General features: G+C 42.8%; 1 protein-coding gene across 7 annotated transcripts in view; it reads right to left on the reverse strand.

Annotated features, from left to right (window-relative positions):
* SH3D19 (SH3 domain containing 19) overlaps window positions 1–22,516 on the reverse strand; it is a 213,584-nt gene that overhangs the window by 48,123 nt on the left and 142,945 nt on the right. For 4 of the 7 annotated variants that reach the window (XM_018061592.1, XM_018061594.1, XM_018061591.1 and 1 more), the window contains exons 4-8: window positions 18,626–18,668; window positions 16,034–16,172; window positions 15,770–15,923; window positions 13,544–14,533; window positions 3,317–3,424 (exon numbers count right to left, since the gene is read on the reverse strand). In XM_018061592.1, coding sequence (XP_017917081.1) covers window positions 3,317–3,424; window positions 13,544–14,533; window positions 15,770–15,923; window positions 16,034–16,172; window positions 18,626–18,668 — 1,434 coding nt within the window. Of the gene's footprint in view, window positions 1–3,316; window positions 3,425–13,543; window positions 14,534–15,769; window positions 15,924–16,033; window positions 16,173–18,625; window positions 18,669–20,027; window positions 20,069–22,516 lie in introns of all 7 variants that reach the window. The other 3 variants (XM_018061595.1, XM_018061596.1, XM_018061597.1) reach the window with 2 other exon arrangements.

A 22,516-nucleotide genomic window follows, 5' to 3' on the forward strand; every position in this document is an offset into this window, starting at 1 on the left:
AACCCAATTTATCAGTGTATAGAAAAGAATAAATATCGCAGGACTGAGTTACAAAGGTGGCCCTTGATGGACTAGAAAGTTGGATTTTGGGAAGGTTCCCACCATTTCCAGAACAGATAAAAGAATACGGTTTATGCTGGACACCCGCTTTCCTTCTGGGAATCTGGAATTTTGGTACATAACAAATTTCTAGAGGTGCCCATGTAAACAGCCCCCAACAAAACCCCTGGGTACTGAGTCTCTGATGAGCTTCCCTGATTGACATTTCACAACTGAGGAGATGGAGGAACATCCTGTGCATCCCAGCTAGGAGAGGACCCCCAGAGGCTCGTGCCTGGTTTCTTCCAGACTTTGCCCCATGCACCTTCCTCTCTGCAGATTTTGCCTTCTGATAAATCGCAGCTGCAAACACAACTAGATGCTAAGTTCTGTGAGTCCTCCTAGCAAATCACCAAACATGGGGGTTTTGGGGACCCTGACACAACAGGAGAATACATTTCAATGTACAAGTTGTATTCCTTGAAGCCCCATGAGCTTTGGACAATATTTATTATCATTATATCTCACACGGCTTATTAAAATCCCAAACACTTTATAATAAGGTAACAGCAAGCAAGCAGACAACCCAATGAGCTGTCAAGCGGGCTATATCCGTGGGTTATATCATGCTGTCAAAAGAAACACATTACCAGTTCTTTAGTCTAAAACTACTATATAACTTCCTACGAAGCTTCAACAGTACGTGAACCCTGGACTTCCAGATGTTCAAGCTGGATTTAGAAAAGGCAGAGGAACCAGAGTTCAAACGCCCAATATCTGCTGGATCACCGAAAAAGCAAAAGAGTTCCAGAAAAACATCTACTTTTGTTTTATTGACTATGCTAAAGCCTTTGACTTTGTGTGGATCAACAAACAAACTGTGGAAAATTCTTAAAGAGTTGGGAATACCAGACCACATGACCTGCCTCCTGAGAAATCTGTATGCAGGTCAAGAAGCAACTGTTAGAACTAGATATGGAATAATAGACTGGTTCCAAATCATGAAAGGAGTACGTCAAGGCTGTATATTGTCACTCTGCTTATTTAACTTATATGCAGAGTACATCATGAGAAATGCTGGGCTGGATGAAGCACAAGCTGGAATCAAGATTGCTGGGAGAAATATCAATAACCTCAGATGTGCAGATGATACCACCCTTATGACAGAAAGTGAAAAAGAACTAAAGAGCCTCTTGATGAAAGTGAAAGAGGAGAGTGAAGAAGTTGGCTTAAAGCTCAACATTCAGAAAACTAAGATGATGGCATCTGGTCCCCTCACTTCATGGCAAATAGATGGGGAAATATTGGAAACAGTGACAGACTTTATTTTGGGGGGCTCTAATATCACTGCAAATGGTGACTGCAGCCATGAAATTAAAAGTCGCTTGCTCCTTGGAAGAAAAGTTATGGCCAACCTAGACAGCATATTAAAAAGCAGAGACATTACTTTGCCAACAAAGTTCCATCTGGTCAAGACTATGGTTTTTCCAGTAGTCATGTGTGGATGTGAGAGTTCGACTATAAAGAAAGCTGAGCACTGAAGAATTGATGCTTTTGAACTGTGCTGTTGGAGGAGACTCTTGAGAGTCCCTTGGACTGCAAGGAGATCCAACCAGTCCATCCTAAAGGAAATCAGCCCTGAATATTCATTGGAAGGACTGATGCTTTGGCCACCTAATGCAAAGAACTGACTCACTGGAAAAGACCCTGATGCTGGGTAAGATAGAAGGTGGGAAGAGAAGGGGATGACAGAGGATGAGATGGTTTGATGGCATCACCAACGTGATGGACATGAGTTTGAGTAAACTTAGGGAGTTGGGATGGACAGGGAGGCCTGGCGTGTTAAAGTCCATGAGGTTGCAAAGAGTCAGACACGACTGAGCAACTGAACTGAGCAACTGAACTGAACGAAATGAAAACCCACTAGATTTTGGTACTGTTAACTTTCTCTCCTCCTCATTTTCCATAGCAACTCTGTTCAATCTTCTCACTACTTGGATTGGAGCCATTCGTTAATAAAACCATCAAGAGACTAAAACCAATATGATTCTTCTAGGTAGACCCCTAAGCTAAAGGGGTTTCACGGCATTGCAGGGTATGCCTACAGCGTAACCCTGGGATGCTGCAGGTGAAGGACTGGTACACTTGCTCTGCTGTTGGCAGGAACGCAGTGGCAGGGTCTCATTAGATAGAGGCAAGGATGCCTCCAGGCTACGCAAAAGCATTAGAGGAAATGAAATGAAAGAGGCTCACAGAGAAAGTGTGTGATTACCCTGGAACCCACTGTATGCCATTTGTGTACATACATCTCACACACTTTTTCTCTTGGCCCTGTAGGAGTCTCTCTTATAATAATATCAGATTTGTTTTTGTTTGCTGTACTTATTAAAACCCTTCCAAAATTTCATGTAAGAATGTGAAAGTGGTTAGGGCTCTGCACTTCCAAGCCAAGAGCCTGCGTTTGATCCCTGGTTTAAGGAACTAAGACCTCGCAAAGGCAGCCCCCCAAAAAATATCAAGTAAGGAAGTTTATAAAACATGTAATGTTATACTAATTTGAAAGTCTTTTTATACATTGTTACGTTTTTGTAACTTTTGGTTATTTCCCTTCAGACAATTCACACATAGCTATATTTAGATTATGCTGACTGGAATAATATACTCCAGTGTTCTTTGGAAGGAATGATGCTAAAGCTGAAACTCCAGTACTTTGGTCACCTCATGCAAAGAGTTGACTCATTGGAAAAGACTCTGATGCTGGGAGGGATTGGGGGCAAGAAGAGAAGGGGACGACAGAGGATGAGATGGCTGAATGGCATCACCGACTCTATGGACGTGAGTTTGAGTGAACTCCGGGAGATGGTGATGGACAGGGAGGCCTGACATGCTGCAGTTCATGGGGTTGCAAAGAGTCAGACACGACTGAGTGACTGAACTGAACTGAACAGACATATACAATTGTATCTGCTATCAGTTTCAAGTACTCCTCCACTCTATCTTTACTACTGGCACTAACATAGGGTATTTACTTATTCTGAGTTTAAGCCTCCTTTTAAACTCTCTGCCTAAAAGGATGTTAAAGAAGTAAAATCTAAATTAACTGTACTAATTGTCTAGAGAATTATGAAAAAACAACTTGCTTTTATATGTTCTCAGCTATGAGTAATAATAATAAATGGCTGATTACAAATAATTTCAGAAGCAAACATTGATAAATTAGCATATATTTCTCCCTAGCTCCTGGAGTAAAAAATAAATGAGGCAGAGAAGTGCTTACATTTTCCTGGTTTGGCTGGAATTCGAATCACAGTGGGCTTCCTGGTGGGTGCTGGTTGAACTGCTTGTTCCTTTGTTGGTTCTGTTCTGGTGGGGAGCTGAAAGGGATCTAATGAAAAACAGTTGATTTTGCATGTTTTAGTTAATAGGGACTCAAACAAAAAACCTCATTCATAATTAAACAGTCATATTTCTCATGCCCTAGGGAAAACTATTCACGGATAAACAAAATCTCAGTTTGCAGAGACAAAAACAAAATCAGGGCTCATGAAAGGAAACAACTTGGAGCTCTGTAAATAATTTATACGGCTTTGCTTCCTCTCTGATGAGAGAGAGCCAGGACAATCTTCAATTATGTAGAAGCTATCTTTCACGGGAGTGTAATCATTTTATAAGCGTCTCCCTGACAATGAGGGGCAACTGAAACAAGGAGCCGGTTTCCCCGCACTGTGAAGCCTCCCGGATCCTCCACTCCCATGCCTGTACTAGAAAACCTCCCCCGAGGGCCGCCAGGGCCTAGAGGGGGGGCTCCACAGTCTTGGATTGAATAGTCAGGTAAAACTACACCTCACTAACATGAAACGGAAAGCATTTTATCTTGGAAGTAAGGCAAGACATCTTCCTTCAAATATTTAATTTTGGGGCAAGGAGTGAGCATTCCTCCGTCTTAACTCATTCATCTAAAAATGGGCAGTATGTGCTTAGGGAGAGTATTTTAAACAAAAGCGTAACCACCAAACTTCTTTTCCCCTTTTCTCTGGCCACACTGCATGGCTTGTGGGATCTTCACTCCCAGACCAGGGACTGAGTCTGGGCCCTCAGCAGCGACAGCATGGAGCCCTAATCGCTGTACCACCAGGGAATTCTCCCACCAAACCTTGTTACTGAAAGAAACAGTCTTTTTTTCTTTAACGCAAATGTTCTTTTTAGTAGCTTGGAAAGATGACCATAAACTTTTTAAAAGATGAGAAATCTAAAAATAAATAGATTAGCAAAAGTAAAATCAAACGCTGTATGATGCCTATGTATACTCTGCACAGCACATGGGATCTCATGAGGCTGCTTCTGCCTTTATTCCGCAAGAGCCAGAATGAATGTAAGTTATATCTGGCACCTGTCCTCTGGATCTCACCTGTGGGGAGATGCTCCCTGTGAAACAATGCACTCCAAGCATTCGTGGTTGGCCTGTTACAAGCCGCTGTTCAATAAAGCACCTTTTGCTGACCAACTCTTTTCAGGATAGACGAAAAGCTGAGCTAAGGATAAGAAAAGCCCTTTCAGCTCCCCGATACTCGCCTTCCCTTCTACCCAGCTCTCAGGACACCCCACTCTCAGGCCTGCCACCAGAGCTGCACCCACTCACTAGTCACTTGTTCTTACATCTGCCTACCATGTGCTACTCACAGTGAGAGGTGGGAGACAGGCCCGTCAAGTACAATCCTACTTTACGTTTATCATCTACCACCTACGTAAGACCCCCAGGTGGCATGCTAGATAGCACAACTACTATTAGGCTACCGGAAAAAAAATTAGATGATCCCTCTATGGAAACCTATTAGTAGCACATTAGTGAGGCAAGTCTTGTCTATGTTCAAAAATCCAACTCAACATCGTCAAAACAATGTCAAACTTTCAGAACAGGCTCTTACAATATAACCCCAGAAAATAAACAAAGCTCTTTTAGGTCTTAACCAAATTCTTTAATCCTTTATTTTGTTATAGCATTATTTTTCATTTCAAAAGTAATAATTATTGTAAAATTGGGAAACATTGAGAAATATATGATAGAAAATCTCCTGTAATCCCATCCCTCTAGTAATAATTATTATCTAAAATTTGGTGTATCTGTCTACAGATTTTTTTTCTATATCGCATTGTAGATATTTTTATTGTTTTGGAGTTTCTGGGCTGCAGCACGTGGCTTGTGGGATCTTCCCTGACCAGGGACTGAAGCTGGGCCACGGCAGTGGAAATGCTGAGTCCTAATCACGACCGCCAGGAAGATCCTGATTATGCAGGTATTTTGAAAAACAAAAGGAGAATCGTTTGGTATCTATTTCTTTGTGAGACAGGCTGGGACCTGGGACTCTCTGCTGCAGGGCTGCAATGCGTGCACCTGGACACACCCCTCCTCAAGCAACTAAGAAACTACATGAGACTAAAATAACGGCATGCATTTGTGGTTGCTGCAGATTCTGGACAAAAGATACAAAGAGACCAAAGAACCCAACTGCCACTTCTGAAGAACCCCAAGCAAAAGCAGGGTGCGGCACAGGCCCCCTGCACACAATCCCGCCTAAGGGGTGGGAAAACATCTGTGCTACCCCTCCAGCTCAGAAGGTAAAGAATCTGCCTGCCAATGCAGGATATCGGGCTTCAATTCCTGGGTCAGGAAGATCCCCTGGCGAAGGGAATGGCCACACACTCCAGTATCCTTGCCTGGAGCCTGGCGGGCTACAGTCCATGAGATCGCAAAGAGTTTGGACATGACTGCGGGACCAACACACACAGACACACAGACACACACACAGACACACACACAGAGACACACACACACAGACAGACAGACACACACACACACAGACACACACACACACACTCCAGCTGGACCCATCACTCACTCCATATCAGGAACCAGCTTGGTCCCGCCCCCCCCCGGGGAGCCAGTGAGCAAGGGAAGATGTCGCTTGCTCCCCACTGCTACAGGAGGGGCCCAGATAAAGCCTTGCCTAAATTTCTTCTCTGGCCTCTAGTCAATTTCTATTGATTAAGGAACCTAAGAACCTGGGGGGTAGGTAACATTTGTAACTTGCTCTTTTACTTTTTTTCATTCAGTGTTGATTGAGTGCATGCTACGTAACAAACGCTGTTCCAGGTCCTGGGGATATGTCAGTGAACAGAACAAAGAACTCTGCCCTCATGATGCTTACGCTTGGGCAGGAGATGGAGACAGCAAACAATAAATATAATAGAAAAATGATCCGTGTGGTATATTACAAGGTGAGCGTGCCACTGATAAAGGGAAATGAAGAGCAAGGGGGGACTTCAGGTGTGGGCTGAAGGGAAGCAGGCTGTAGGTGAAATGGCAGAGCAAGGGGGTGTGCGGAGTGGAGGGATCCAGGGCCCTCTTTCAACAACTGGATTTTACATATTCTAACAGTTCCTCCAAGTTGAATAATACACATCTGGTCTTTGGGAAATAGCAGTGCTCAAGGATAAAAAGGGGTAGGTACACCGGTATGAAAGCCCATTATTGCAAATATTACCTGAACCTGAACTCCCTGGACGTTTCATCTGAGTACTGCTGGCTAAAGTGGAAGAATCTGAAGACCCTATGTAATCTGGTGTACATTTTATTCAAACATAGGAATATCATATCTTTCCCGTGCGCACAGCTCTCCTTCCTGATCGTCTCTCTCCCCTGCTGTTGCCCCTGCTGTGCCTCCGTAGCCCTCGTTGGAACCTGCTGACCGCCAAGGAGTGACCCCTCCTGTGGCTGTGGCACAGACTTCACCATCCCCAGCCCGCAACTGTGGCTGTGACAGCCCATCCTCAGAGCTGTTTCCTCCTGAGAAAAGGACCAAAACTCAAGAAAAGGAATAAGGCTGACAGCCGCTCTTGGTGCTCTCCCATTCAAGTAGCATGTCTGCTCTAACAGCTGCTTTGGGGCCTTATAAGCTGTTGGTTATTAGGATAGGTGTTTAGTTGGTGAGTTTAGGGGGTGACTGTGGAGGGAGAAGAAAATCTTGAGCATGGCATCACTTCAATCGTCCCCCAATTCATCTGAAGATGGGGTAGGAGACCACCTAGCCCATCTAGGTGAGCAGAGGAGACCACCTACACTCTTTTTCACATTCCGGGAGTGAGAGCATGAGTCAGGTGGGCAGGGAAGGAGAAAGAAGCCACTCAAGCGCTCTCGGCGGACTGGGCACAGGGGCTCCCAAATGTGCCTGCTCTTGGAGGACTGGCCTCAGGGAACCCCGTCCCAAATTCTGCAGGTCTCACCGATCACATTAAAGGGTGTAGTCATTCTTTTACACTTGCTGGGTTTAAACTTAAATACAAAGTATTCAAAATATCCTAGACATTCACTTTCTCTCTTCTTGGTCCTTAATTTAAATTTAATTTAATTTAAAGCTACTCTTTATTCTAAAGCTGCTGCTGCTGCTGCTAAGTCACTTCAGTCATGTCCAACTCTGTGTGACCCCAGAGACGGCAGCCCACCAGGCTCCCCCCGTCCCTGGGATTCTCCAGGCAAGAACACTGGAGTGGGTTGCCATTTCCTTCTCCAGTGCATGAAAGTGAAAAGTGAAAGTGAAGTCGCTAAGTCGTGTCCGACTCTTAGCGACCCCATGGACTGCAGCCTCCTCCGTCCATGGGATTTCCCAGGCAAGAGTACTGGAGTGGGGTGCCATTGCCTTCTCCGATTTTAAAGGTACTCTTTAATAACTGGCACTCATATCATGGGTAATTATTCTACTATATGTGTCTCTGGAAAAAAAATTTTTTCTCAATACAGACAGGCAAGGCAGTCTCAGTGTTCCAGCACTGTTGTTTGGCAGGAGCGGGTCTGCTGAGTGACCTCCCCCAGCTGACTCCCTAAGTCAGCGAGCTCGGCATCTGCCTCTCTGTCCGTGCTGGCCCGGGCTGCCATCCAGAAGAGGTGTGCAGATAGGTGGGGAGGGCACACGGCATCACTGCAGTGAGGAGGTGGGGCCAGAGGCCTGGTTTTCATCTTGATGATGCTGTGTGAGTCTCTCTCTAGATACACCATATGTTTACTTTTTATGTCTTTTCATGAGGGGGCTATTTTTCTTCAACAGTAATGTAAGTAGGTGACCTAGAAAGCAAGGGTGGCTCCTCATGTTTGGGAACTCCTGGCAGTGCCAGGCAGGAAACTGTCCACTATGGCATTTTTTTGTAGCAGCAAATTAATAAACAAACAAAACAAAACAACCTGAAATGTCCATCACTAGAGGAAACATTGACTCGAATATGTTGTGCCCATTCCAGGGAATATCAGGCAGGTGTAAGGAAACAAGGGTCAGACTTAGATCTACAGGCCCAGACAGAAGACCTCAAACCTCAGTACTAAATGAAAAAGGCAAGCTGATGAGTAATGGGTACAGTGCGGTAAAAATTTCTGTGAAACACAGGAAAAAGTTTATATATGTGTACACATTTGTAAGCTTTGGTTTGGAACATTCAAAGGCACCAAAAGCTACATACAACATGGTTCACACTGGTTACTCTGGGGATTTGAGTGGATTGGAAAGAGATTAATTTTTTATTTTATTAAATGTTTATATTGTTTGATTCGTTACAACTGTTACTTTGTAACTGAAAAGAAACCCAATAAAATAAATTTAATCACATTAAAGTTACAAAATTAAGCTGAAATAAATACCTGTGCCAAATAAATTGAAAAATCACTTAGAAATAAAAGGAAAGAAACATGAAAATACTTGTCCCTTTAGTTGCTTTTTCAAGGTAATAATAGCCCTAAAATCTTCCATAAAGTAACCAGAAAAACAAAAACTCTTTTTTATTGGGCTATTACTCCTCAGTGATTCTATTTAATAGGAAAGAATGCAGAGAAGTATTTTTGAATTTGCCTAATTTAGACATACTTAGTTCATAATAATTAGCTTTTATTTGAACCTTGAATAATATAATTATTTAGAAACATTGTAGTTTACTATTTTAAATTTTTCTTTATTTTTTAAAATCCTCAGCCTGTCATGACCCACAGGCTGAGGATCAGTGCAGGAGGCCATTCTTCCTCTGGGGCAAAGACAAGCGATATCTCTCTTAGTTTCTTTCATCCTAATTCTGCTTATGTCCAGCTATTTAAAGGCCAGGTTCCCCCAACCTCCCCTGACTACCCAGTTCCCTCATAAAAGACAACCTTTGTTAGCATTTTTTACATGGCTTCCAAAGACACAGCATATTTGCATGTAAATATGTGTTTTAACACCAACAATAGCTAAAATATCATGAATACTATCTATATTTTGTATTTTTTCACCTAATAATATCTTGGAGATTGGTCCACATAGAGGATAACAGGTGTCTGCCTCTTTTAGTTACTGCACAATATTCCATTGTATGGATGCATCAGAATTTATGTAAGCGGTCCACTGAGGATTATTTCCAGTATTTCATAGTAGAAGTCCTTGATCTGGGGTGAAGAATAGGCCCTTGAGGCTCTGGAAATTGTACCTCCAACTGTGCATATATGTCAAAACAGTATTTTCAAGGTAGTAAAAGATTCATAGGCTAATCAGATTCTCTGACTTCTGTGATCCAGAAAGGGTTAAGAACCTCAGGGTCATAATTTTCTCTATCAAAGACTGTTTCCTCTTGCTTCTACAGAAAAAATCAAAACTGTCTGCAAAAGCATCTCCTAACCAAATCTAAGGAAAGTCCACGGCATCTTTCTCTACTGTTACTTGCAGTGTTTACTCGGCCCTCCTTCCAGCCCCTCACACCAATGCTCTATACCTGCTGCCAAACAAGCAGGCCTCTTTACACCTATACCCGCATGGTCTTCATTACCAGGTCGAGAAAAACATGATGGTAATGTAGTTTTCTGCCCATTACCCATCTCTAATAATAGGCTTGTCATCATAATTGGTTTCACCATCCTTGGCTTGCTTTTCTGTCATTTTTTCCCCCCGAGTTCTGTTAATAGCAGAAATTGGCTGCTAAACTATTATTCTGGTCTGTGTAATGGGGCTGAGAGCAGAAGCATTCTGCTTTTTTGACAACTGGGTATGATTTGTAAAGGTGTGAAGAGGAACTGCTAATGCTTCTCAGCTCCATTACATTAACCTGGAAGGCATTCCAGCTAAGAAATGAATCCAATATTAAACGCCTGGTTTATGAGTTTCCCCTTAATAATTTTTCTAATCCTTACAATGTTTTCATAGCTTCAGTATTTTCTGATCTCTATTTCCTGAGATTAATATGGCAACTTCACTTTATGAAAACTACTTTATTGGATTTTCTTTCTTTTTGAGGGGAGAGAAAAAGAAGGAAAGGCCTATTTGTGAGTTTCTTGCCATTCTCTTGGGTTCCTCCCCAAGTTTCTGGCTAATGTCAGAATGATTAGGCAAGTTTTCACAAAGAGACCATAATCCTTTACTTACAAAGACAATATTATTAATATACCATCAAAAAGTCACAAAGCCTTACAGCATAGGGAATACAGTCAATAATACTGTAATAACTTTGTATGATGGCAGATGGTAACTAGACTTATGGTGATCATTTTGAAATACTGAATCACTAGGCTATGCACATGGAACCAACATAATGTGGTAGGTCAATTATACTTCAGTCTAAAAAGTGTGTAGGGCTTCCCTGGTGGTCCAGTGGTTAAAAATCTGCCGTGCAATGCAGGGGAAACCAGTCTGATCCTTGGTCCAGGAATAGCCCACATGGCAACTAAGCCAGGGCACCGCAACTCCTGAGCCTGTGCGCCACAAGGAGAGAAACCACCACAAGGAGACGCTCCAAAGAGCAGCTCCCACTCGCCACAACCAGAGAAAGCCCGCATGCAGCAACGAAGACCCAGTGCAAAGAAAAAATCGTTTCCCTCTCTGAAAGAGTCACAAAGCCCCAATCATTAAACAAAAATCCCCCTACATTTTGAAGAATTCAGAGATAATCTTGAATGCCTCTGGAGGCCAATAAGCAAGGAAGCAACAAGGTCCAATGTATGCTCTAGAAACACCCCTTGGGTAAGCATGGTATAGTTGATGGTGGTTTAGAAGCAAAAGCAGAAGTTCAAGTTATCTGGACCTGAAGATTAGAAAACTGGGCCAGTAGCAGGAGGGATAGAAATGAGAGAAAGAACTACTCATAAGGTAAAATCAGCAGGACTTGGCAACTTATTGGATGTGAAGGGCAAGAAGTAAGACTAATAACCACCACTTAATGAGCACACACTGTGTTTCAGACAATGTGATAGAGCTTTCCTGCATAATCATATTTAATACTTGCTATGCCTCCACTAGGAGTATTAGGATCATGTTTTATAGATTAGGAAACCAAGGCACTATGGGGTTAAGTAAATTGCCTCTGGTCACCCAGCAATTAAGTGGTGGACCCCAGCCTGCTTGACTCTAAATTCAAACAACTAGCCACTGTGCGTGACAGGTAGGGAGGCTCAAGCATGAGCTATAGGACTCTTTAGGAAGGCTGCGGTGTAATGGAGAAGCTAGGACAGGGGCAGAATAAGGAAGGGGAGCAGGCTTAAAAAGAAGACAGAGGGACTGCCCTGGTGGCCCAGTGGTTAGGCCTCGGCACTCCCAGGGCAGGGGGCGCAGATCCAAGCCCCGTTTGGGGAACTAAGCTCCGGCATGCCATATTAAGTAAATAAATAAAAATAAAAAGAGGACAGTGCTCAGTTCAGGATAACTCCACAAGCCAAGAGCAATGGTTAAAGCAGTCGGGCAGGGCAAGCAAATTACACCTTTTACTGAAAGGTGCCTCAATAATTAAACGTTGTACAGAAATCAAGAAACAGAAAAGGCTGAGTAGGAAGCTCGACACTATGCTCATGTTGATGGATGCTGTTGACCTTCCTTTTTGAAGATGACTGTAATTATCTGCTTGATGACATGGAATAAATTCTCAGCAATTATGAACCATGTTGCCATCAGCACAGACTCTAGCAGCTTCAGAAGGGGGTGTTACTTTGGCTTGTACTGTTGCCACCCCTTCACAGCTTGCTGGTGTTGGATCTAACCCTCTCTGTCCTGCTCGGAACCCTGTTAACACCAAAAAGGTTTAAATAAAAAATGCTATAATGAAGACTTGAGAAGTTTTTAATGTGTTGCCTGGTTTAAGGATTCATGAAAATGTTGAGGTGCAACATGATAGAGTAAAAAATAAGCTAGACTTAGAATAAAAAGATGCAGCTTGAATCCTGCTCTGGAAAATTATTAGTTTTATGATACTGATTAAGTTAGGTGTTTATCTCAGTCTGATATTCTTCATATGTAAATGAACCACGATGCCTTGCTGAGGGTTACTGTGAGGATTAAATTCAATAATGTATGTCTGGGATCTAGCAGAGGGTTTGGAACACAGCAGAAACTCAATATATTCTACCGTTTTTCTTTTCACTTCTTATGGACAAGAGGCACGCTACAGCCAGTTCCTACATTGTGTGCCTAGTAAATATTTAATACATATATGGTTGTTATGTCTGAAATACATCTGTGCTCTGCAGAATTTGGTTTTGTATTACAGAGTTTATATCATTTTGATGCATCTTAAACATTTAGAAGATAACAGCTAACCTTTTGAAAACAGTATTATGCTTACATGTTCATAAATTCTATCCAAATAAGTAAACAGCAGTAAATGGAATCTGATTGATGACAAGTAGAGCAGCTTGGTTTGGCAAATCAAAGAGAAGCTTTACCATCACACTCTCCATCTGAACAGTGTGAGGAAAGAAAAAAAAAAAAAAAGACTTCTGCCTCTTGGGAAATCTAATTGTCCTAATTTTGGCAGGAAACTTAAAACTGCTGTATTCTATTTACAAAACTTTAGCATTCCCAAGGGAAGGTGTTCTGTGAAGATTGTGGAACAACATTTTGCAACATATTTTGCCAAAGTCCTCCGCAGGGCTGGCCCCTCTCCCGGCACTCCCCCAGGGCTCAGTCAACCCAAGGAGTCCTTCTGGGGCATGACTTCCCATCTCTGAGAAGTTTCCCCTACATCCTCCTCGTGCTCCAATCTCCACTTGCCTGAGGAAGGAGCCAGCCTCTCATCTAGTTAAGCCCCTGGTCCCAGTCGGCTTATTCCTGCCTTGATGACAGGAATCAGCACATGTGGGACTGCCCTGGTGGTCTAAGACTCCGAGCTCCCAATGCAGGGGGTCCTGACATGATCCCTGTTCAGGGAACTAGACCTCACACGCCGCAACTAAAGATCTCACATGCTGCAGCTAAGATCTGGCACCACCAAATATCTCCCTCTATTTCTCTATCTCCCCACCTCAGATTTTCCCTTCGCTCTGATTCTTTCTGCCACCTAGCTCCTTGTTTCTTAACCTCACTGTTCCTCCCTGTCTCTACACACACACGCGTGCATGTGCACACATGTGCATGTCCACACCTCAAGAGCTCACGTGCCGGAATGAAAACAGGTGCCATTTCAAGATAACCCTCTGAGAAGCTTAGATTCCTCTCTCCTTCTGGGTTTTACTCACCCAGAACCATGTCTGGACCAACAGAGTCCTCAGCCAGGGTCCCAGACGGTGCGGGTAAAACATCATCGTCGAAGCTAATGAGGTCGATGTCCCCCGGAGGCTTGCTCTGCTGAGCAGGAACCGGGGGGCTGGCTGGGGGTCCCTCTCCCAGTGACCTGAAGGCTTTGGCTTGTGATGCCACTGAGAGTCGGGGAGGCACAGTGACCGGCTTCAGCAAAGCCACAGAGCAGGGCGCGTTTTCTGAGGACACTGATTTCTTGGGCAGTAAAGGCCGAGGAGCGGGAGTCGGGGCTTTCTTCCCACCGTTGGGGCTCTCAGCCGTGGGCCCTCCGCCTAGACTCTCAAGGTTAATGCTCCGGATAAGGCCAGGATTTGGTTTCTTTGGCAATTCGGGTTTGGTGACAGGGCTGCTCCTTGCTTCCTTCGGCGGAGAGTGTGGGGTGGGGCCCCCTCTGAGTCTGCTTGCGGTCCAGGAGTCCCATTCTCCAGAGGCTCTGTTGGCTGCAGGTTTGGGAGCCACCGAGGGTTTCCCTGAGGAAACAGCAGGTCTTGGCGGGACTGTGCGGGGCACAATTTCTGGCTTCTTGGGCAGTCCCAAGCTTTCTGTACTTGTCTGGCCCTCAAGTGCTTTGATCCTGGAAATGACAGTGCTGCGGCCCTGCTCTGTGCTCATCGTGTTCATTGTGGCCTGGCCCTCGGGGCGGCTGGCACCTTCCCACAGAGGCAGGGGCCGACTCGGGGCTGCCTCCTCCTGCGCGGCTACCGGACTGCTCCAGGAATTCTGCTCTTTAACATGAGAATCTCTGGCCACTGGTCTGAGGTTGCTTTTTGTTCTTGGTTTTGGCACTGGACATCTTGGAGCACTGGAGTTTTGTGGACAATTCTGTTCTTCAGAAATATCAAAGACTATTAGAGGCCCCTCGTTTGTTGGAGGGTGCCTGGCTGAGACGGCTGGGGAAGGCTGGAGGGGTTTCAGAGGTGCCTGCAGGGCTGACAAGACCAAAATGAACAGAAGCTGCAATGTGACAATTTCAAAGAAAAAAGATACACAGATTTAAAAAAATATACATATAGAATAACAGAGATTTTGATTTCCTTCATTAGCAAAAAGTAATTCTAAAATCATGGCAGAAATGTTTATATTCAGCTTCCTGCAGGAGGGTTCTTCAGGTTGCATTTATTCATTTAAGAAATATTCATTATATAATATTTTAAAACATCATTAAATTCCTGATTCTCAGTAGATGTATCAATAAACAATCTCTCTTCTGCTTTACTTTTCCAAGGTAACTTACTCTCATCTGTTATCCTAATACGATGGCCCCCTCTTTCTTTCTGCCATGTGGCATGTAGAATCTTGGGCTCCCAGACGGTGCAGTGGTTAAGAATCAACCTGCCAATGCAGGAGATGCAAAAGCCTATCCCTGGGTTGGAAAGATTCCCTGGAGTAGGAAATGGCTACCCACTGCAGTATTCTTGGCTGGGAGATTCCATCAACAGAGCAGCCTGGTGGGCTACAGTTCATGCGGTTACAAAGACTCAGGCACCACACACACACACACACACACACACACACACACACACACACACACACACACACACACACACAGAGACATAGGCACACACACACACATACACACAGACACAGACACACACACAGACACACACACACACACATACACACACATACACACACACAGACACAGACACACACACACACACACATACACACACACACACACAGACACACACACACACACACACACACGCGCGCGCGCGCAGGATCTTAATTTCCCAAACAGGGATCAAACTCCACACCCCCTGCATTGGAATGCAAAGTCTTAACCACTGGATCACCAGGGAAATCCCTACAAGGGCTTTTAAAAAAGCCTAAAAGGACAACTTTTAGCATCCTACCAAGTTTAAGTTGCTAAATATAACAGCTTTCTCAATGGAAATAAAGGGCATCAGCGTGAGTTAAAAGGATGATGTTTTTGTGATATGAACTAGGATGAACCCTAGAGATCAGGGCTGCAGCTTGTGAGAATGATCTATTATAATAATCACAGCAAGGCCAAATAAAGCAAGCACACAGTGATCACATACCGACTGGAAATCGAGCTCAATGAATTATGCACAAATTGCAAACTATTTTAAAGGCTGGAGTCTACTGATTACTTCCTGAGAACTAGGTCGGAAGGAAGGAAGACAAATTACTCGCATTACTTTGAGGCAGATGGTTGTCTATTTCTTCTGAAAAGTCAGTCTGAGTTGCTGAAGTAATAGTGTGCCGTGGAGTGGCAGCAGCATTATTATTATTTGTAGTGTTAACTTGAACTTGGTTGATTTCTTTTATGACTTGTTCATAAGATGGTGGGAGCTGCAAAAGAAGAATGAAGATTTTAAATAGCTGTAGGCGATAGCCAAGGTTCTTATCTTTGAACTTCATTTAAAAATAAAATGCAAAGAGGTAATGAGATATGTACTCACCTCAGCAGGAACCAGCTCACTGGGCCTCCAAGGGCCTGCTGCAGAAGCCGGGGGAAATGCCAGTCCTGGGGGGTGGGCTCCTGGAAACCACGAGGTGGGCCTCAGTGGCTCAGCTGCCACAATGGTGATCTCTGGGCGCCTGGACACAGACAGAAGCCTCAGTGAGGTTTTGTCTATTTGCAAGTGTTCAAAGATTTATGAAGATGACTATCAGCCAAGAAAGTGACATAAAGCCTGCCAGTCACAGAAATGACCTGTCTGGCCTGGGCTGTCTCTACCAGTACACCCAGGCAGGCTTCGAAGGAGCAAATGACAGCCATCCTCCGAGACACTGGCCTCAGAGAGTTAGAGATACACCTCGGGCACACTTCACTCTGCCTTGGTTGGTCAGAATTAAGAACCAAGCCCCATACAACCTCGTTCTCTGAGGGCTCTGCTGTCCAGTCTATGCTACAAACATAGGTGCATCATAAGCTAGGAAAATGCATTGGTCAAATGGAAATGGTTCGTCTCCTGTTATTCCAAGTACATACTCTGAAGCAACACTATATGATTAGAAGAACAGCTTCTTCCTCCTCACTCTACCTCCCCCTCAGTGAGAGCTATCTTTAAGAGCTTACAGTTTGCACGTTCACGTCTAGACCCTGATGTGTGCTTCCGTGTTCCTGGTCAGTTTGTATATGAATCTGATGATTAATCCTCAGTCCTGAGGAGCCACAGTGATTTAGGTGTGGCTTCTTTCATTATTTTCTTAAGCTGATTCTCTGATCTCATGTTTAACCTTCAACCTGCTTTCATAACAAATACCAATTGCCTGACTCTGAGCAAACTCAGCAACCTCTCTTGAGCCTCACTTTTCTCATCTAACAAATAAGTGTGATGATGACCTGCTCTGCCTTTCTCTGGTACTCTATGGAAAATAAAAATAAAAAGCACTGCCATTATCAAAACTGCACATGCTCACACATTCTCATGCTAGCTTGTGAAACAGCAGAACCTGCCCATTGATTTTGTTTGAACTGTATTCCCTAAGAACCTCTGCTTACAGCTTTTAAAAATTAAAATAATAAGAATTATTTATTAGGACAAATAACTGAAATAAGAACATATTTCAATGAGAAAAATGATTAAACAAAGTATATGATCACCTCACATATATTATTCAATCACAAACGTCATATATTGGAAGAAATTGCATTGACAAAGGGACCTATAATTACCAGATCTAATTATGAAGAAAAGCCAGGTTCTGAGGTGTATGTACAGAATCTAGCTACCTATCTTCATAATCTGGAATGTACTATTCAAAGTTACCAACTGTTGCTGTCTTTACATAGGAGAGTGAATAAGCTGTGTTTTATTCTTCATATTTTTCTTAGTTTTCCAATACTTTCTGTAATGAGCATGTATTAAGAGTTAGAAAAATTGCTTCACAAATTGCATTTAGCCTTTAGCCCTCTTAGATATAATGCTAAGTGCAGCACAATTAACTTTCACTTCCCTCTGTGGAATCCAAGAGTCATTTCAGTGTTTGCTGCTGCTAAGTCGCTTCAGTCGTGTCCAACTCTGTGTGACCCCAGAGACGGCAGCCCACTAGGCTCCCCCGTCCCTGGGATTCTCCAGGTAAGAACACTGGAGTGGGTTGCCATTTCCTTCTCCAATGCATGAAAGTGAAAAGTGAAAGTGAAGTTGCTCAGTCGTGTCCGACTCCTAGCGACCCCATGGACTGCAGCCTACCAGGCTCCTCCGCCCATGGGATTTTCCAGGCAAGAGTACTGGAGTGGGGTGCCATTGCCTTCTCTGATTATATAGCTTTTATCTAGACAGTGAGCTGCTAGTTAATAAATGTTAACCACTATACATGTATTAGCCCTCATGCCAACCCTATGATGTATTTTAAAGGCGGGGATACACAAACTAAGAAAGGTTAAGGAGCTTGCCCGAGGTCACAGGGTGAGACAGCGAAGTCAGGATTTGAACTTGGTTAAAGTCCCTGTTCATTACACTATATTTTAAGAAATTTGAAAGCAGGGACAATAAATCTACCTTTCTACTCATCTGCCTGTCCACCCTCCCACCCATCCTACCATCGGTCCATCTGTTGGTCCTTCCTTCTATCTGTACAGGGACTCACTCCTCCCTGCTCCCCCACCCACCAGGCATCTAGCCATTTTTATTCACTTGCTATCTATTTAGCTTACCTGACTTTTCCTTTCTTTATCTTTCCTTTATTCAGTTTTCTATCCTGTCATCAGTTCAATCATCCATGGGATATTTATTAAGTAACTATGAGGTACAAAGCATATCATTGAAGCATTTACAGCAATGCTTTCCATATAGCAATTGCTTAATAAACATTCTGAAACTGACTTCAGTAAATGATTACTGTCAAGAGACCATTTTCAGGCTTGTACTGCCTCTTTTCTCAAGAGAAACCATCATTCAAACTTGTAGATTAATTTAGAAAATGTATTGATGAGGTAGAACACTGTAATATACTGTTTATGAGAAAAATATGCAGTTTGTTAACTGATGATACTTTTACTTCATAATTAGCAAAATATATGTCCTCTACTATAAATATAACCATACCTCCTATCCCGATGAAGCTCACTCTGAATAGAAGTCCGAGAAGCTACAAAAGAAACAATACTCTGATATAGTACAAAATTCATACGTTGAATAAAGGTTTAAACTTTTACAGGATACAGTTTTGGAAAAAGTTAGCTGATAATTGACATTAGATAGAACATACGAATTTCATCACCCATAAGTAGAAAAGCAAATCAAAACAATCCTCTCATATGGCATAAAGTTAATTAAGTTATATATCTGAGTTGCATAAGAAAATATAGATTTCAAAAACATTCCAAAGCACGTTCTGTGGTTCTGAAAATAATTTGAAGAATGAACAAAGCAGACAGCTATTAAGTAGAAACTGCCTGGTAAGAGCATTATGATGACAGGAAATAACGATGGGCAGAAAAAAATTTTAAATATCTATTCTAATCCATATGAGTATGCTTTTGTGATATTTGTTTATAAGTCTATTATAATGAGAGTGGAAGTGGTCAAATTTCCAACTATTTTCTCATTTTTCTTGAGTTTTACGAGGTTAAGTTGTTTTGTTACTTAAATTAAGAGATAATACATGCAAAAAGTGTTCAAATCACTTTTATAAACATGTTTAGAGACTATTATTGTACATGCAGCACTAACTTTTCCCTTAAACCTCAAACTCTAAAAACTAGATGGATTACATTTTTCTAAATTTTATCTAAAAATTAAATTCTGTATTAACCAGATGACTTGGAAAATGTGTCACACATGGGGTCACTATTACACACACATGTGTAACAGAGAACAGTATTCCTATTTTAAGAAGCACATTTAAAAGATACCTTAAAAAAATCAAATAGTGTATGGTAAAAAATTTGTGGACAAAGGGGGATTTGTTTCAGATATCAACTATTTCTACTTCCTATGTCTCTTTGCTATTCTACTTTTTTAGTTCTTTTGATTTGAACAGGTTGAAGGTATGAATCTTTCTTCTTCCTATTAAGTTCTGGTTCTCTCTGATCCAGGAGGCTGCCCAAGCAGAAGGCAGGGGCAGAGATGGGAAAGGGGATGAAATTTAGGCTGGGGCTGGCGCTGTGACAGCGGATCCTGCATGGGGTTAGCAAAGCAAACCTAACACCTGAAACCAAAACCCTTGGATCTCGAGTTGGAGGATGTTCTGACCTATCATCAACCGGTGTGACCGACTGGTACATGTCTATCAAGAGTTAAACCAAGTTGAGGTATATTTTCTCTACTGGAAAAAGAGTACAGAGAAGCTGAAGCTCTGAGCAGCAGGTCTGATTTGTAAGAATGGTTTCATTAAGTCAGAGGCTCACCAAGTAAGCTACAATCACATCACCACGATCACTAAAGCCAGAATCAGCAGGCACAGCACTTTTAAAAGACATCATGTTATGCATCATCACAAACATACCTCTTCCACGGGGCATTTTTGCCGTGTACTATTCATGAATGCTAAAGGAAAAAAAGAAGGGGTTACAGAAGAAAGGGAGAGAAAAGAGTGAACCCAGTTGCCTAAGCTCTACAAGGAATTCAGCAGCAAAACTGTCTTGCCACGCCACTGTTTCTCCCCCTCTGAATTTCGAGAAAAAGGAAAAGTTGATGAACCATAGTTTCAGAGACTAAAGAATTATGTTGCAGGCAGGATATCCACACACATAACCACGGGGCGGGGGGAGAGGGGGCGGGTAAAAAAGTCTTCCTACAGTTTTTAGTAAAAAAAAAAAAAAAGAATCATTTTACAAAATCAATTTGCTACTTCAACTGGGATCAGTTTTAAAGTATCAATAATATGTAAAAGGTAATTCAGTAGTCAATTTACATCTTTCAAATCGGTGGCTTTTCACTGGACTCTGCCCCTTCACACCAGCGGTTGTTAGTAATGCCCCCGCCCTCAGCAAGCAGACTGGAGCTCCCACACCGGTGGAGCAGACAAGGGGACTGAAGGCCCCCTAATCCTACTTACAAGCCTCCTCCACAGTCTTGCAGAACCACTCCTCTCCCCTCTCCTGCTCTGAATTTCCCCCCTCACACTCCCTCATCTTTGAAATCTCTTTTCTCTATAGGATGACTGGCACTTTTTGTCAGTGAACAAGTTTAGCAGCTAGAAACACTTCAGATTTTCAAGGCAGATTTTCACATAGTGCCTCACAATCTTCCTGTTCTTCTCAGCTGTCTGCATAATCGCATTCTCATTTCACCAGATTAAACAGATTTGATCTGGTTGTTGCCAGGAGAATCAAATTTGCCACCATGGCCCCCACAGAACGACATGCTCCTTTGACCTCTGCCACACACTGCCAGTCTTGCGTGCATTTTGGATTAAGGCCACAGAACTAAGGCAAGGTTTTCTTAGTGAAACGCCTATTGTTCCATGAATTATTCACCAAGTTTTCAGTTCAAATGGCTAAATTCTCAGTACAAAGGAAATTCATATCCAGCTGTTTATAAAAGATTGAGCTCTGGATTTGCAATATTATTGCTAATAACAAACTCTCCTAAATTCCAACAGGGTCATACATCTGGATGGACCCTTAATGACCATCCTTCTCCAACCTCACAGATGTGGAGAATGATCAGTTAAACTCCTTGCGGAGCCAGGAGAGCTGGATGCTAGCCCTCATTCTAAATAATTCAAAGTTATCAACTAAATGATAGGCAGGAGAAATAAACACATAGAAGGATTATATTACAAGCATCTTTGCTATAGTACTACCTTCCCAATAAAAATCACAATAATAAAAATACTAACTGCATTGCCTTCAGACAGAGTATAAACTAGAGGCATTTGACATGATAACAGGAATGCCCTTGGAGTGGAAAGCTCAAAAGGTCCTTGAAGTCAGGAAGTCTTCATGACCTATCTCATGAAGCCACTTAATCTCCTAGACTCAGTATCCCCATCTGTAAAATGGGGTTAACTCCCACCATGCTGGCCGTTATTTTACAATGTAAATGAACAGTTGCTGACTCATAGAAAGCAATGAATATTAGCTACGTCCGTGAATTTCAAAGAATAATTTCCTCTTAAAAAGTTAATGAAAGGAAAAGCATGAATTTCCACATGTATCCGCATAGAACATGCTCAAGAACTCTGCCCAAAATATTTAGTGTTCACAAGAATGAACACAAAAAGAAGAATCTCAAGACTTGACTGGATCCAGAATCATTATGAAATAATTTAAAATACAATCAGTTAAGGAATATTGCTTTCAAAATATGATAAGGTCTCTTCCTTGTCAAGAATAGATGACTAAGTCTAGGATAAGAAAGCAAACATTTTATTGGGTTGGGTAAGACAAAATTTCCACTTCATGGATCACAGCCTTGACATAGCTAAGGGGCTTGTATAACACAGTGAAGCTATGAGCCATACTACCATGCAGGGCCTACCAACATGGACGAGTCACAGTGAAGAGTTCTGACAAAATGCGGTCCACTGGAGGAGGGAATGGCAAGCTACTGCAGGAAAGAAAGCACGCATGATCCGGATGACTGATTGGCTCAGCGTATAAAATGAAGAAAATAATACCTACTTTATTAGGGCTGTTTTAAGGATATCCTTCACAGATCACTCCCTTATTGTTGCGAAGGGGCGTACGCAACTCAATGCAGCTATGAGCCATGCCATGCAGATGGGTCGTAGTGGAGAGTTCTGACAAAACGTGACCCACTGGGGGAGGGAATGGCAAACCACCCCAGTATTCTTGCCTGGAGAATCCCACAGACAGTATGCAAAGGAAAAAAGATACGACACCGGGATGAGCTCTGCAGGTCAGAAGGCCTCCAATACGCTACTAAAAAAGAGCAGAGGGCAATTAGTAATAGCTCCAGTAAGAATGAAGCAACTGGGCCAGAGCAGAAATGACACTCAGTTGTGGCTGGTAGTAAAAGTAAAGTCTG

Source organism: Capra hircus, chromosome 17 (genome assembly GCF_001704415.2).
Source record: "Capra hircus breed San Clemente chromosome 17, ASM170441v1, whole genome shotgun sequence".
NCBI classification, from domain to species: domain Eukaryota; kingdom Metazoa; phylum Chordata; class Mammalia; order Artiodactyla; family Bovidae; genus Capra; species Capra hircus.